This window comes from Pseudophryne corroboree, chromosome 8 (genome assembly GCF_028390025.1).
Source record: "Pseudophryne corroboree isolate aPseCor3 chromosome 8, aPseCor3.hap2, whole genome shotgun sequence".
Taxonomy (NCBI): Eukaryota; Metazoa; Chordata; class Amphibia; order Anura; family Myobatrachidae; genus Pseudophryne; species Pseudophryne corroboree.
The window spans coordinates 147,897,734-147,912,022 of NC_086451.1; the positions used below are offsets into that span (position 1 = coordinate 147,897,734).

Consider the following 14,289-nt stretch of genomic DNA (forward strand, 5'->3'; position numbering starts at 1 on the left):
GTGCGATAACCTGATTGGTTGGAGAAGACTGGGAGGGCTTACCCCGCTGTTGTACTGTGTGGAAAATTGACATAAAAAGGAGGCCTGCGAGCATCCAGAGTGTATTATACCATTTTGATTCTGCTGTAACATCTTGCTGTACTGCTGAGTTCTTTTCAGAACTATTTGTTGGCATTAAAACATCATCTGCCTCAAGAAGATTGCGTCATCTTGTGACCTACAGGGCTATGCGAAACCTAGCCCCGTTCACTGGCTGTCCAGGGTGAACCAGTGTCTCCAAGTTCCGCCTTCCGCCAGCTACCGGTAGAGGCCTAGTCCAGCGGCTAGTGGGGATTCGGCAACACCACACAGGTGTGGTAAGGCAGCGTGTCGGCACATACAGAGTAGAACCGTGGTTCCAAATCCACGGCAGGTTAGGAGTTTGGTGGTGGCAGCATAAACCCACGGCGCAGTGGGATGAGTCAGTAACAGGCAGTTACTGACGGTAAGCGGGAATCCCCTATGTGGCCAGGTCCCGTGTGACCTAAATATCCATTCTGTGCACTGGGGACGGGACGCGAAAGCGGTGAGGGCTTTTCGTACGGGACCGTCCGGTCACATTACCTATTACTACTTGTAATACACTAGAGATGAGCGGGTTCGGTTCCTCGGAATCCGAACCCGCCCGAACTTCAGGTTTTTTTACATGGATCCGAGCGACTCGGATCTTCCCGCCTTGCTCGGTTAACCCGAGCGCGCCCGAACGTCATCATGACGCTGTCGGATTCTCGCGAGGCTCGGATTCTATCGCGAGACTCGGATTCTATATAAGGAGCCGCGCGTCGCCGCCATTTTACACGTGCATTGAGATTGATAGTGGGAGGACGTGGCTGGCGTCCTCTCCGTTTAGAGAAGAAATAGATAGGAGAGTGAGAGTGAGACAGTGACACTTCATTTACTGGAGCTTAGGAGGAGTACTCAGACAGAGAGTGCAGAATTTTGCTGATAGTATTAGTTAGTTATAGTGACAGAGTGAGACAGTGACACTTCATTTACTGGAGCTTAGGAGGAGTACTCAGACAGAGAGTGCAGAATTTTGCTGATAGTATTAGTTAGTTATACTAGTGACTGACCAGTGACCACCAGTGCAGTTTTATATTATTTAATATAATCCGTTCTCTGCCTGAAAAAACGATACACAGTGACTCAGTCACATACCATATCTGTGCTCAGCCCAGTGTGCTGCATCATCTATGTATAATATCTGACTGTGCTCACACAGCTTAATTGTGGGGGAGACTGGGGAGCAGTTAGGTTATAGCAGGAGCACATATTAAAATTAAACAGTGCACACTTTTTTTCTGCAGGAGTGCCACTGCCAGTGCCAGTGTGACTGACCAGTGACCTGACCACCAGTATAGTATACTATATTGTATTGTGATTGACTGTCTGCCTGTAAAAGTTAAACACACGTCGTGTGACTTGTGTGGTGTTTTTTTATTCTATAAAATAAAAAACTCATTCTGCTGACAGACAGTGTCCAGCAGGTCCGTCATTATATAATATATACCTGTCCGGCTGCAGTAGTGATATATATATATTTTTTATATCATTATTTATCATCCAGTCGCAGCAGACACAGTACGGTAGTCCACGGCTGTAGCTACCTCTGTGTCGGCACTCGGCAGTCCGTCCATAATTGTATACCACCTACCCGTGGTTTTTTTTTCTTTCTTCTTTATACATACTACATCTCATTATCATCCAGTCTATATTAGCAGCAGACACAGTACAGTACGGTAGTCCACGGCTGTAGCTACCTCTGTGTCGGCACTCGGCAGTCCGTCCATAATTGTATACCACCTACCCGTGGTTTTTTTTTTCTTTCTTCTTTATACATACTACATCTCATTATCAACCAGTCTATATTAGCAGCAGACACAGTACGGTAGTCCACGGCTGTAGCTACCTCTGTGTCGGCACTCGGCAGTCCGTCCATAATTGTATACCACCTACCCGTGGTTTTTTTTTCTTTCTTCTTTATACATACTACATCTCATTATCATCCAGTCTATATTAGCAGCAGACACAGTACAGTACGGTAGTCCACGGCTGTAGCTACCTCTGTGTCGGCACTCGGCAGTCCATCCATAATTGTATACCACCTACCCGTGGTTTTTTTTTTTCTTTCTTCTTTATACATACTACATCTCATTATCATCCAGTCTATATTAGCAGCAGACACAGTACAGTACGGTAGTCCACGGCTGTAGCTACCTCTGTGTCGGCACTCGGCAGTCCGTCCATAATTGTATACCACCTACCCGTGGTTTTTTTTTCCTTTCTTCTTTATACATACTACATCTCATTATCATCCAGTCTATATTAGCAGCAGACACAGTACAGTACGGTAGTCCACGGCTGTAGCTACCTCTGTGTCGGCACTCGGCAGTCCGTCCATAATTGTATACCACCTACCCGTGGTTTTTTTTTTCTTTCTTCTTTATACATACTACATCTCATTATCAACCAGTCTATATTAGCAGCAGACACAGTACGGTAGTCCACGGCTGTAGCTACCTCTGTGTCTGCACTCGGCAGTCCGTCCATAATTGTATACCACCTACCCGTGGTTTTTTTTTTCTTTCTTCTTTATACATACTACATCTCATTATCATCCAGTCTATATTAGCAGCAGACACAGTACAGTACGGTAGTCGACGGCTGTAGCTACCTCTGTGTCGGCACTCGGCAGTCCATCCATAATTGTATACCACTTACCCGTGTTTTTTTTTTCTTTCTTCTTTATACATACTACATCTCATTATCATCCAGTCTATATTAGCAGCAGACACAGTACAGTACGGTAGTCCACGGCTGTAGCTACCTCTGTGTCGGCACTCGGCAGTCCATCCATAATTGTATACTAGTATCCATCCATCTCCATTGTTTACCTGAGGTGCCTTTTAGTTGTGCCTATTAAAATATGGAGAACAAAAATGTTGAGGTTCCAAAATTAGGGAAAGATCAAGATCTACTTCCACCTCGTGCTGAAGCTGCTGCCACTAGTCATGGCCGAGACGATGAAATGCCAGCAACGTTGTCTGCCAAGGCCGATGCCCAATGGCATAGTACAGAGCATGTCAAATCCAAAACACCAAATATCAGTAAAAAAAGGACTCCAAAACCTAAAATAAAATTGTCGGAGGAGAAGAGTAAACTTGCCAATATGCCATTTACCACACGGAGTGGCAAGGAACGGCTGAGGCCCTGGCCTATGTTCATGGCTAGTGGTTCAGCTTCACATGAGGATGGAGGCACTCAGCCTCTCGCTAGAAAAATGAAAAGACTCAAGCTGGCAAAAGCAGTAGCACCGCAAAGAACTGTGCGTTCTTCGAAATCCCAAATCCACAAGGAGAGTCCAATTGTGTCGGTTGCGATGCCTGACCTTCCCAACACTGGACGTGAAGAGCATGCGCCTTCCACCATTTGCACGCCCCCTGCAAGTGCTGGAAGGAGCACCCGCAGTCCAGTTCCTGATAGTCAGATTGAAGATGTCAGTGTTGAAGTACACCAGGATGAGGAGGATATGGGTGTTGCTGGCGCTGGGGAGGAAATTGACCAGGAGGATTCTGATGGTGAGGTGGTTTGTTTAAGTCAGGCACCCGGGGAGACACCTGTTGTCCGTGGGAGGAATATGGCCGTTGACATGCCTGGTGAAAATACCAAAAAAATCAGCTCTTCGGTGTGGAAGTATTTCACCAGAAATGCGGACAACATTTGTCAAGCCGTGTGTTCCCTTTGTCAAGCTGTAATAAGTAGGGGTAAGGACGTTAACCACCTCGGAACATCCTCCCTTATACGTCACCTGCAGCGCATTCATAATAAGTCAGTGACAAGTTCAAAAACTTTGGCCGACAGCGGAAGCAGTCCACTGACCAGTAAATCCCTTCCTCTTGTAACCAAGCTCACGCAAACCACCCCACCAACTCCCTCAGTGTCAATTTCCTCCTTCCCCAGGAATGCCAATAGTCCTGCAGGTCATGTCACTGGCAATTCTGATGATTCCTCTCCTGCCTGGGATTCCTCCGATGCATCCTTGCGTGTAACGCCTACTGCTGCTGGCGCTGCTGTTGTTGCTGCTGGGAGTCGATGGTCATCCCAGAGGGGAAGTCGTAAGACCACTTTTACTACTTCCACCAAGCAATTGACTGTCCAACAGTCCTTTGCGAGGAAGATGAAATATCACAGCAGTCATCCTACTGCAAAGCGGATAACTGAGGCCTTGGCATCCTGGGTGGTGAGAAACGTGGTTCCGGTATCCATCATTACTGCAGAGCCAACTAGAGACTTGTTGGAGGTACTGTGTCCCCGGTACCAAATACCATCTAGGTTCCATTTCTCTAGGCAGGCGATACCGAAAATGTACACAGACCTCAGAAAAAGAGTCACCAGTGTCCTAAAAAATGCAGCTGTACCCAATGTCCACTTAACCACGGACATGTGGACAAGTGGAGCAGGGCAGGGTCAGGACTATATGACTGTGACAGCCCACTGGGTAGATGTATGGACTCCCGCCGCAAGAACAGCAGCGGCGGCACCAGTAGCAGCATCTCGCAAACGCCAACTCTTTCCTAGGCAGGCTACGCTTTGTATCACCGCTTTCCAGAATACGCACACAGCTAAAAACCTCTTACGGCAACTGAGGAAGATCATCGCAGAATGGCTTACCCCAATTGGACTCTCCTGTGGATTTGTGGCATCGGACAACGCCAGCAATATTGTGTGTGCATTAAATATGGGCAAATTCCAGCACGTCCCATGTTTTGCACATACCTTGAATTTGGTGGTGCAGAATTTTTTAAAAAACGAGAGGGGCGTGCAAGAGATGCTGTCGGTGGCCAGAAGAATTGCGGGACACTTTCGACGTACAGGCACCACGTACAGAAGACTGGAGCACCACCAAAAACTACTGAACCTGCCCTGCCATCATCTGAAGCAAGAAGTGGTAACGAGGTGGAATTCAACCCTCTATATGCTTCAGAGGTTGGAGGAGCAGCAAAAGGCCATTCAAGCCTATACAATTGAGCACGATATAGGAGGTGGAATGCACCTGTCTCAAGTGCAGTGGAGAATGATTTCAACGTTGTGCAAGGTTCTGATGCCCTTTGAACTTGCCACACGTGAAGTCAGTTCAGACACTGCCAGCCTGAGTCAGGTCATTCCCCTCATCAGGCTTTTGCAGAAGAAGCTGGAGACATTGAAGGAGGAGCTAACACTGAGCGATTCCGCTAGGCATGTGGGACTTGTGGATGGAGCCCTTAATTCGCTTAACAAGGATTCACGGGTGGTCAATCTGTTGAAATCAGAGCACTACATTTTGGCCACCGTGCTCGATCCTAGATTTAAAACCTACCTTGGATCTCTCTTTCCGGCAAACACAAGTCTGCTGGGGTTGAAAGACCTGCTGGTGAGAAAATTGTCAAGTCAAGCGGAACGCGACCTGTCAACATCTCCTCCTTCACATTCTCCCGCAACTGGGGGTGCGAGGAAAAGGCTCAGAATTCCGAGCCCACCCGCTGGCGGTGATGCAGGGCAGTCTGGAGCGACTGCTGATGCTGACATCTGGTCCGGACTGAAGGACCTGACAACGATTACGGACATGTCGTCTACTGTCACTGCATATGATTCTCTCAACATTGAAAGAATGGTGGAGGATTATATGAGTGACCGCATCCAAGTAGGCACGTCACACAGTCCGTACTTATACTGGCAGGAAAAAGAGGCAATTTGGAGGCCCTTGCACAAACTGGCTTTATTCTACCTAAGTTGCCCTCCCACAAGTGTGTACTCCGAAAGAGTGTTTAGTGCCGCCGCTCACCTTGTCAGCAATCGGCGTACGAGGTTACATCCAGAAAATGTGGAGAAGATGATGTTCATTAAAATGAATTATAATCAATTCCTCCGCGGAGACATTGACCAGCAGCAATTGCCTCCACAAAGTACACAGGGAGCTGAGATGGTGGATTCCAGTGGGGACGAATTGATAATCTGTGAGGAGGGGGATGTACACGGTGATATATCGGAGGATGATGATGAGGTGGACATCTTGCCTCTGTAGAGCCAGTTTGTGCAAGGAGAGATTAATTGCTTCTTTTTTGGGGGGGGTCCAAATCAACCCGTCATATCAGTCACAGTCGTGTGGCAGACCCTGTCACTGAAATGATGGGTTGGTTAAAGTGTGCATGTCCTGTTTTGTTTATACAACATAAGGGTGGGTGGGAGGGCCCAAGGACAATTCCATCTTGCACTTTTTTTTTTCTTTTTTTTTTCTTTGCGTCATGTGCTGTTTGGGGAGGGTTTTTTGGAAGGGCCATCCTGCGTGACACTGCAGTGCCACTCCTAGATGGGCCCGGTGTTTGTGTCGGCCACTAGGGTCGCTTATCTTACTCACACAGTCAGCTACCTCATTGCGCCTCTTTTTTTCTTTGCGTCATGTGCTGTTTGGGGAGGGTTTTTTGGAAGGGCCATCCTGCGTGACACTGCAGTGCCACTCCTAGATGGGCCCGGTGTTTGTGTCGGCCACTAGGGTCGCTTATCTTACTCACACAGTCAGCTACCTCATTGCGCCTCTTTTTTTCTTTGCGTCATGTGCTGTTTGGGGAGGGTTTTTTGGAAGGGCCATCCTGCGTGACACTGCAGTGCCACTCCTAGATGGGCCCGGTGTTTGTGTCGGCCACTAGGGTCGCTTATCTTACTCACACAGTCAGCTACCTCATTGCGCCTCTTTTTTTCTTTGCGTCATGTGCTGTTTGGGGAGGGTTTTTTGGAAGGGACATCCTGCGTGACACTGCAGTGCCACTCCTAGATGGGCCCGGTGTTTGTGTCGGCCACTAGGGTCGCTTATCTTACTCACACAGCGACCTCGGTGCAAATTTTAGGACTAAAAATAATATTGTGAGGTGTGAGGTATTCAGAATAGACTGAAAATGAGTGGAAATTATGGTTTTTGAGGTTAATAATACTTTGGGATCAAAATGACCCCCAAATTCTATGATTTAAGCTGTTTTTTAGGGTTTTTTGAAAAAAACACCCGAATCCAAAACACACCCGAATCCGACAAAAAAAATTCGGTGAGGTTTTGCCAAAACGCGATCGAACCCAAAACACGGCCGCGGAACCGAACCCAAAACCAAAACACAAAACCCGAAAAATTTCCGGCGCTCATCTCTATAATACACACGGCTTTTTTTTCAATATACTACCTTGCTTTAAAAAAAAATTAACTGTGAAACCATTATCCTCCCACTTTTACATTTTGACAAACATTTAACATTAGTATGGACTATTTCCTGAATTTTTTTTAACTTTGTCGACACACTTTGAGATAATCATGATCAAAAATTTCAGTTTGAATGTGGACATTTTTCCTCACAAAGCCTATTGTATTGTATATCGTAGGATAGGTCATAACACAGTGAAATGACACCAATCCCATCTCTCTAGCTTAATTAGGAGAGCTGCTATGGCAATTTGAAAATATGCTGGTTGTGCATTTTTGACAGACTTTTGAAAACTTTACATAGCCATAATTTGGAAGTTGCATGAGATATTTACATAAGATTTAATATTTTTCTTAGACTACATATATACTCTGCATATACTAAATTTGAACAAAATCTGAGTTGGTGATGTAAAATTTTAACAAAGTGTGTTGATTTGACACAGAATGACCCTTGACAGTCTGATGCTGTTTTGGGGGCGGCAACGGCATCCATTTGTGAAAATGGAGGCATGTTGCCGCCATCTTAGGGGTGGTAAGAGGCCAGGGATCTCTGTTGTAGGATGGAAATTTTCTAGCCTCTGCAACGGGCACCTTACGCAGCACCAGGGCCGTAACTACGTGTGTGCCAAGTGGGCTTGGCACACAGCGCAGTTGCCCTGAGGGCGCACGGCCAGCGGCATGTAATGAGTCAAATTGACTCATTACATGCCGCCTCTAAGTCTCTGCGCCGTGATGTGAAGATAGGGCAGCCAATACGGAAGGAGAGGGGGATGCTGCAGCGGCGCTTACTACCAATAACATAGCGCTGCTGCGGCTCCCTGCTCCCCCTCCCTCCTCCTTCTTCTCACCTCACTGCCTGCACCGAGGGAGCTGCACGAGGAGCCTGTCAGCGGGGAGAAGGTAAGTATACCCCCCCCCCTCTCTCTCTCTCTCTCTCTCTCGGACACCGCCTGCCGCAATGTGTAAAAAATGGGACTGGCTGCCGCAATGTGTAAAATGGGACTGGCTGCCACAATGTGTAAAAAATGGGACTGGCTGCCGCAATGTGTAAAATGGGACTGGCTGCCGCAATCTGTAAAAAATGGGACTGGCTGCTGCAATGTGTAAAAATGGGGACTGGCTGCTGCAATGTGTAAAAAGGGGGACTGGCTGCTGCAATGTGTAAAAAGAGGGACTGGCTGCCGCAATGTGTAAAATGGGACTGGCTGCCGCAATGTGTAAAAAATGGGACTGGCTGCTGCAATGTGTAAAAAGGGGGCCTGGATGCCGCAATGTGTAAAAAGGGGTGCTGGCTGCCGCAATGTGTAAAAAAGAGGACCGGCTGCCGCACTGTGTTAAAAGGGAGATTGGCTGCTGTAATGTGTAAAAAGGGGGACTGGCTGCCGCAATGTGTAAAAAGGGTCTATCTGCCGCAATGTGTAAAAAGGGGGACTGGCTGCAGCAATGTGTAAAAAGGGTCTATCTGCCACAGTGTGTAAAAAGGGGGCCTGGCTGCCGCAATGTGTAAGAAGGGGTCCTGGCTGCCGCAATGTGTAAAAAGGGAGACTGGCTGCCGCAATGTGTAAAAAGGGGGACTGGCTGCCGCAATGTGTAAAAAGGGGGACACTGTCTGCTGTAATGTATAAAAGGGGCTCTACCTGGTGTAGTGGCGCTACTGTGCAACGTAATTTGAATAATGTAGACTACTGTGCACCGTAGTATGAATTGCTATTATTTTGTGGCCACGCCCCCTCCCCGTGAAGCCACGCCCCTAGAAAAATTTTGCACGCCTGCGGCGCGCACTACCCGATCTTTCATGGGGGGGGGGGGGGGCGCCACTGTCGTTTCTCGCACACAGCGCTAAAATGCCTAGTTACGGCACTGCGCAGCACCATAGGTGTCATAAGCAGCCCGATGATGGGTGGTTTGATCCGTTTCTGCATACTAGGATGCAGGTCGGATCACTAGTGCAGGAGGAGGTGTCTGCATTTAATAGACGCCTCCTGCTGCTTCCAAGAGGTTTTGTATTTTTCATTTTTCTTTGGATTAAAAACAACTTTCCAGTATACAGTATCTACTAATTTCAAAACACACACTCAGTCAGTGCCAATACCTCATCCCATCGCTAAATGTTCTATAGCAGAGACTGCCAAAACATACATTGCAATTTACAATTAGAATGTGAGGCTCCGTACACCCCTTCTACAGCCACATCTGACTTTATGCTCAAAGTGTGCCAGCAAGTCAGTGTATGCTCTGGAGAGCAGAGTAGGGGGCTCATGCATACCTAGAGGCAGACTGAGCATGAATTATACATACAAGTGCATTAGCTGATTTTATAAAACATGTTTGCTGCAGATTTTGTTATTTAACAAAATTAGCTACTTATTAATTTTTTTAATTTTTACTTTTTTTTTAATAGCCTTCACTGCAGTCTGTATTTATAACATTACCTATTTAAATTTACAGCAAAATATTGTATGTATTCTAGTCTTAATAATGCTGTGGCTGACCATTAACCTGTTTTTCATGGTCTTTGTAGAGAATATAAGGCAGCACAGAACACACTATCAAAGAGGGAGATAGATCCTGTGTCTTTTTCAATGTCAGTCATTTTTTTCTTATTACCAATGAGAAGTTCTCTCAGGATCTTCCTTACCTTCCTTTAGACGATCCCCTTCTGCTTTTGTCTTTTTCTGTCTTTCAGACCCAGCCAGATCAACAAGATGAAATTTAGAACGAAAACTGTTGTTTCTAGATGGGGAAGAGTAGGGGACAGTTATAATTCTGATTCCTCACTGATACATCCAGAGTAAGCAGTCATCTGATGGCAGATCCAGTTGTGGTGTTCAGGGCCGTTTCTAGCCAATTTGGCTCCCAGTGCGAGATTTATAGGAGTGGCACTGCAGTGTCAGACAGGATGGCACTTCAAAAAAATTGTCCCCAAACACCACATGATGCAAAGAAAAAAAGAGGCGCACCAAGGTCGCTGTGTGACTAAGCTAAGCGACACAAGTGGCCGACACAAACACCTGGCCCATCTAGGAGTGGCACTGCAGTGTCAGACAGGATGGCACTTCAGAAAAATTGTCCCCAAACAGCACACGATGCAAAGAAAAAGAGGCGCACCAAGTATACTATATATACTGCGCACAACTGAAATGCACCACAGGTATGGATGGATAGTATACTTGACGACACAGAGGTAGGTACAGCAGTGGCCTTCCGTACCGTACTGCTCTATATAGTATACTGGTGGTCACTGTGTCAGCAAACTGCACAACTGAAATGCACCACAGGTATAGAATGTAGATGGATAGTATACTTAATGACGACACAGAGGTAGGTACAGCAGTGGCCTTCCGTACCGTACAGCTATATATAGTATACTGTTGGTCACTGTCGGCAAAACTCTGCACTGTACTCCTCCTATATAATATTAATTATACTGGTTGTCCCCAGTCCCCACAATAAAGCAGCACACTGAGCACAGATATGGAGTGTTTTTCAGGCAGACAACGTATACTGGTGGTCACTGTCAGCAAAACTCTGCACTGTACTCCTGCTATATAATATAGCTGCTCCCCAGTCCCCACAATTAAGCAGTGTGAGCACAGATATATGCAGCACACAGCACAGATTTGGAGCGTTTTTTCAGGCAGAGAACAGATAACTGGTGGTCACTGATCAGCAAAACTCTGCACTGTACTCCTCCTATATTATACAGCTGCTCCCCAGTCCTCCCCACAATGAATTAAGCAATAATGCACAATCAAATTCAACAATAACGGAGAGGACGCCAGCCACGTCCTCTCCCTAACATTTCCAATGCACGAGTGAAACTGGCGCCGACGCGCGGGTGCTTATATAGAATCCGAATCTCGCGAGAATCCGACAGCGGGATGATGACGTTCGGGCGCGCTCGGGTTACCCGAGCCATACGGGAGAATCCGAGTATGGCTCGAACCCGTGTATGGCTCGCCCGCCGCAAGAAACGGCACTGCTGGTGTTGTCTGACAGTGTGTGCTGCACAGATTACTTACTTTTCTTGTTCATTCCTCTGCTCTATAGAGATAGTGAAGATAGCATGTGATCGAGAAGACTGCGAATTCATGGCTGTAGAAGCAACAGTGCGACAGCTGTTTCCTTGTTCCAAGCAAGATATCATATCCAAGGCAGTCTTTACATCACGCTCAGTCAACCCACAGATCTGAATATAAAAAAAATATAATAAACAACTACATTTTACAACTCCAACAAATAAATAACCCTGCACTGAACCAGTAATTAATAGATGACAAATATACCTTAATGCCTTCTTTGGGGTCTTCACGGATTTTAATCGGAGGCCTCGTTTTATCCCGAGAAGAATACAACAAATCGAGTATGTCTTCATTATAAATCTGAAAATTGGATGAATATTTGAATTTTTTTTTTGGTAAAAACGATGCATTTTGAAAAAAATAAATAAAATGTGTAATGAACATTTAAAAAATAGTAGTTTGTAGTTTTACCTCCAAGTAGGACACTGTCAAAAGAAATTCCCAGTCTGACCTTTGTTCAATTTCTTTAAACAGAGCTTTGACAACTCTTGGGATGACTCCCACAACTGGCTCATTCTCCTGGTCATGAGTGTAAGCTCCTCCCATTGAGAAGGTTTTCCCTGATCCTGTCTGTCCATATGCAAGCACTGTTGCATTGTATCCTGAGTGAGAAGCACATTAGCCTCAATTAAAAACAAAACTATATAAACAGTAAAAACAATTATAAAAAAAAATGTTTGTCAATCTGTTTAAACCGAATTCTAATAGACTCTGGTAGGTCATTTGAGAAAAATAGGATTTTAATACCTACCGGTAAATCCTTTTCTCGTAGTCCATAAAGGATACTGGGGTCACTTAGTACGATGGGGTGCATCATACTAAGTGAGGAGCCGGTGCACATTAAATTTCTTCAACTGGGTGTGCTGGCTCATCCCCTCTATGCCCCCTCCTACAGCCGGTATAGGTAAAACTGTGCCCGAAGGAGAATGGACATACTTGAGAGAAGGAACATAACATCAGTGAGTGGTGAGATTCATACACCAGCACACCAACAACATAAAACGACCAGCAATGTCTGGTAACAAACAGCAACAGCTGAACAGGTAAACTTCTTGAAAAGAAAAACCTGCAGACACATCGGGCGCCCAGTATCCCTTATGGACTACGAGAAATGGATTTCCCGGTAGGTATTAAAACCCTATTTTCTTTAACATCCATAAGGGATACTGGGGTCACTTAGTATGATAGGGACGTCCCAAAGCTTCCAGAATGGGCGGGAAAGTGCGGAGATGTCTGCAGCACCGCCTGCCCAAACTAGGTATCCTCTTTGACCAGGGTATCAAACTTGTAGAACTTCACAAAGGTCTTCTTCCCCGACCAGGTAGCAACTCGGCATAGTTGCAAGGCTAAGACTCCACGGGCAGCCGCCCAGGAAGACCCCACTGATCTTGTAGAGTGGGCCTTCAGAGACTGTGGAACAGGTAAGGCTGCCGACACATAAGCCTGTTGGATAGTAAGCCTAAGCCAACGAGCAATGGACTGCTTAGAAGCAGGGCAACCCTTTTTCTGCGCATCATAGAGCACAAACAAGGAATCCGTCTTTCTGATCCGAGCCGTTCTCTTGATCAATATCTTCAAGGCTCGCACAGCATCCAATGCCTCCGGAGGAGCAGAAGTGCCAGAACATGACGGAACCACTATAGGTTGATTCAAGTGGAACGCAGAGACAACCTTTGGCAGGAACTGCTGTCTAGTCCTAAACTCCACTCTGTCCTCGTAAAAGACCAAGTAGGGCCTTTTACACAATAGGTCCCCCAATTCTGAGACACGCCTAGCAGAAGCCAGGGCCAGTAACATCGCCATATTCCACGCAAGGTACTTGTCTTCTATCGTCATCAGAGATTCAAACCAGGAGGACTGTAGAAATTCCAAAATTACATTCAAATCCCATGGTGCCGTGGGTGGCACAAAAGGAGGTTGTATGTGAAGTACCCCTTGCAAGAAGTTCTGAACTTCTGGCAATACTGCCAACTTCTTCCGGAAGAAAACTGAGATAGCTGAAATCTGGACCTTAAGGGAACCCACACCAGCCTGCAGGAAACGCAAGAAACGTCCCAAGTGGAACACTGCAGGCGGAAACGTGCGTTCCTCGCACCAATAGACATATCTTCTCCAGATATGATGACAGTGTTTTGACGTCACAGGCTTCCTGGCCTGAACCATGGTAGCAATAACCTTTTTTGGAAAGGCCATTGTGAGCTAGAATTTTCTACTCAACCTCCATGCCATCAAATGAAGTCGCCGTAACTCCGGGTAGACGAACGGTCCTTGTTGAAGAAGATCTCTTCTCATTGGCAGAGGCCACGGGTCTTCGACGGACATGTCCAGAAGATCCGCGTACCACGCCCTCTGAGGCCAATCCGGGGCAATCAGAATTGCCTGTACTATGATTCCTGATTCGCTTTAGCAATCTTGGGATCAATGGAATCTGAGGAAACAGGTAGACCAGCCGGTAAGGCCAAGGTAAGTGCATCTACTGCCTTCACCTGAGGGTCCCTGGTTTGCAAGCAATAACAGTGAAGCTTCTTGTTGAGTCGAGAAGCCATCATGTCTATTTGTGGGCAGCCCCACCATTCGATGATCTGTTGAAACACCTGATGGTGGAGACTCCACTCTCACGGGTGGAGATCGTGATGACTCATGAAGTCCACTTCCCAGTTGTCCACTCCCGGAATGAAGATTGCCGACATTGCTCTTGCATTTCTTTCTGCCCAGAGGAGTATCTTTGACACCTCGCATGCAGGCCCTGCTTTTTGTCCCTCCTTGTCGATTTATGTGCGCCACCGCCGTGGCGTTGTCCGACTGAACTTGGATCGTGTGATCCTTGAGTAGAGGAGAGGCCTGAAGCAGAGCATTGTAGATCGCCCGAAGTACCAGAATGTTGATCGGACGTAGGGCTTCGTGGGCTGATCACCTGCCCTAGAACTGAGCCCCCTGGGTGAC

The 14,289-nt window shown here is 46.6% G+C and overlaps 1 protein-coding gene across 1 annotated transcript in view; it reads right to left on the reverse strand.

The window, feature by feature from the left end:
• The window catches only part of LOC134947576 (chromosome-associated kinesin KIF4-like), a 602,740-nt gene that overhangs the window by 349,128 nt on the left and 239,323 nt on the right, over positions 1 to 14,289 (reverse strand). The window contains exons 4-7 of the mRNA XM_063935595.1: positions 11,758 to 11,948; positions 11,551 to 11,646; positions 11,287 to 11,453; positions 9,903 to 9,997 (exon numbers count right to left, since the gene is read on the reverse strand). Coding sequence (XP_063791665.1) covers positions 9,903 to 9,997; positions 11,287 to 11,453; positions 11,551 to 11,646; positions 11,758 to 11,948 — 549 coding nt within the window. The remainder of the gene's footprint in view (positions 1 to 9,902; positions 9,998 to 11,286; positions 11,454 to 11,550; positions 11,647 to 11,757; positions 11,949 to 14,289) is intronic.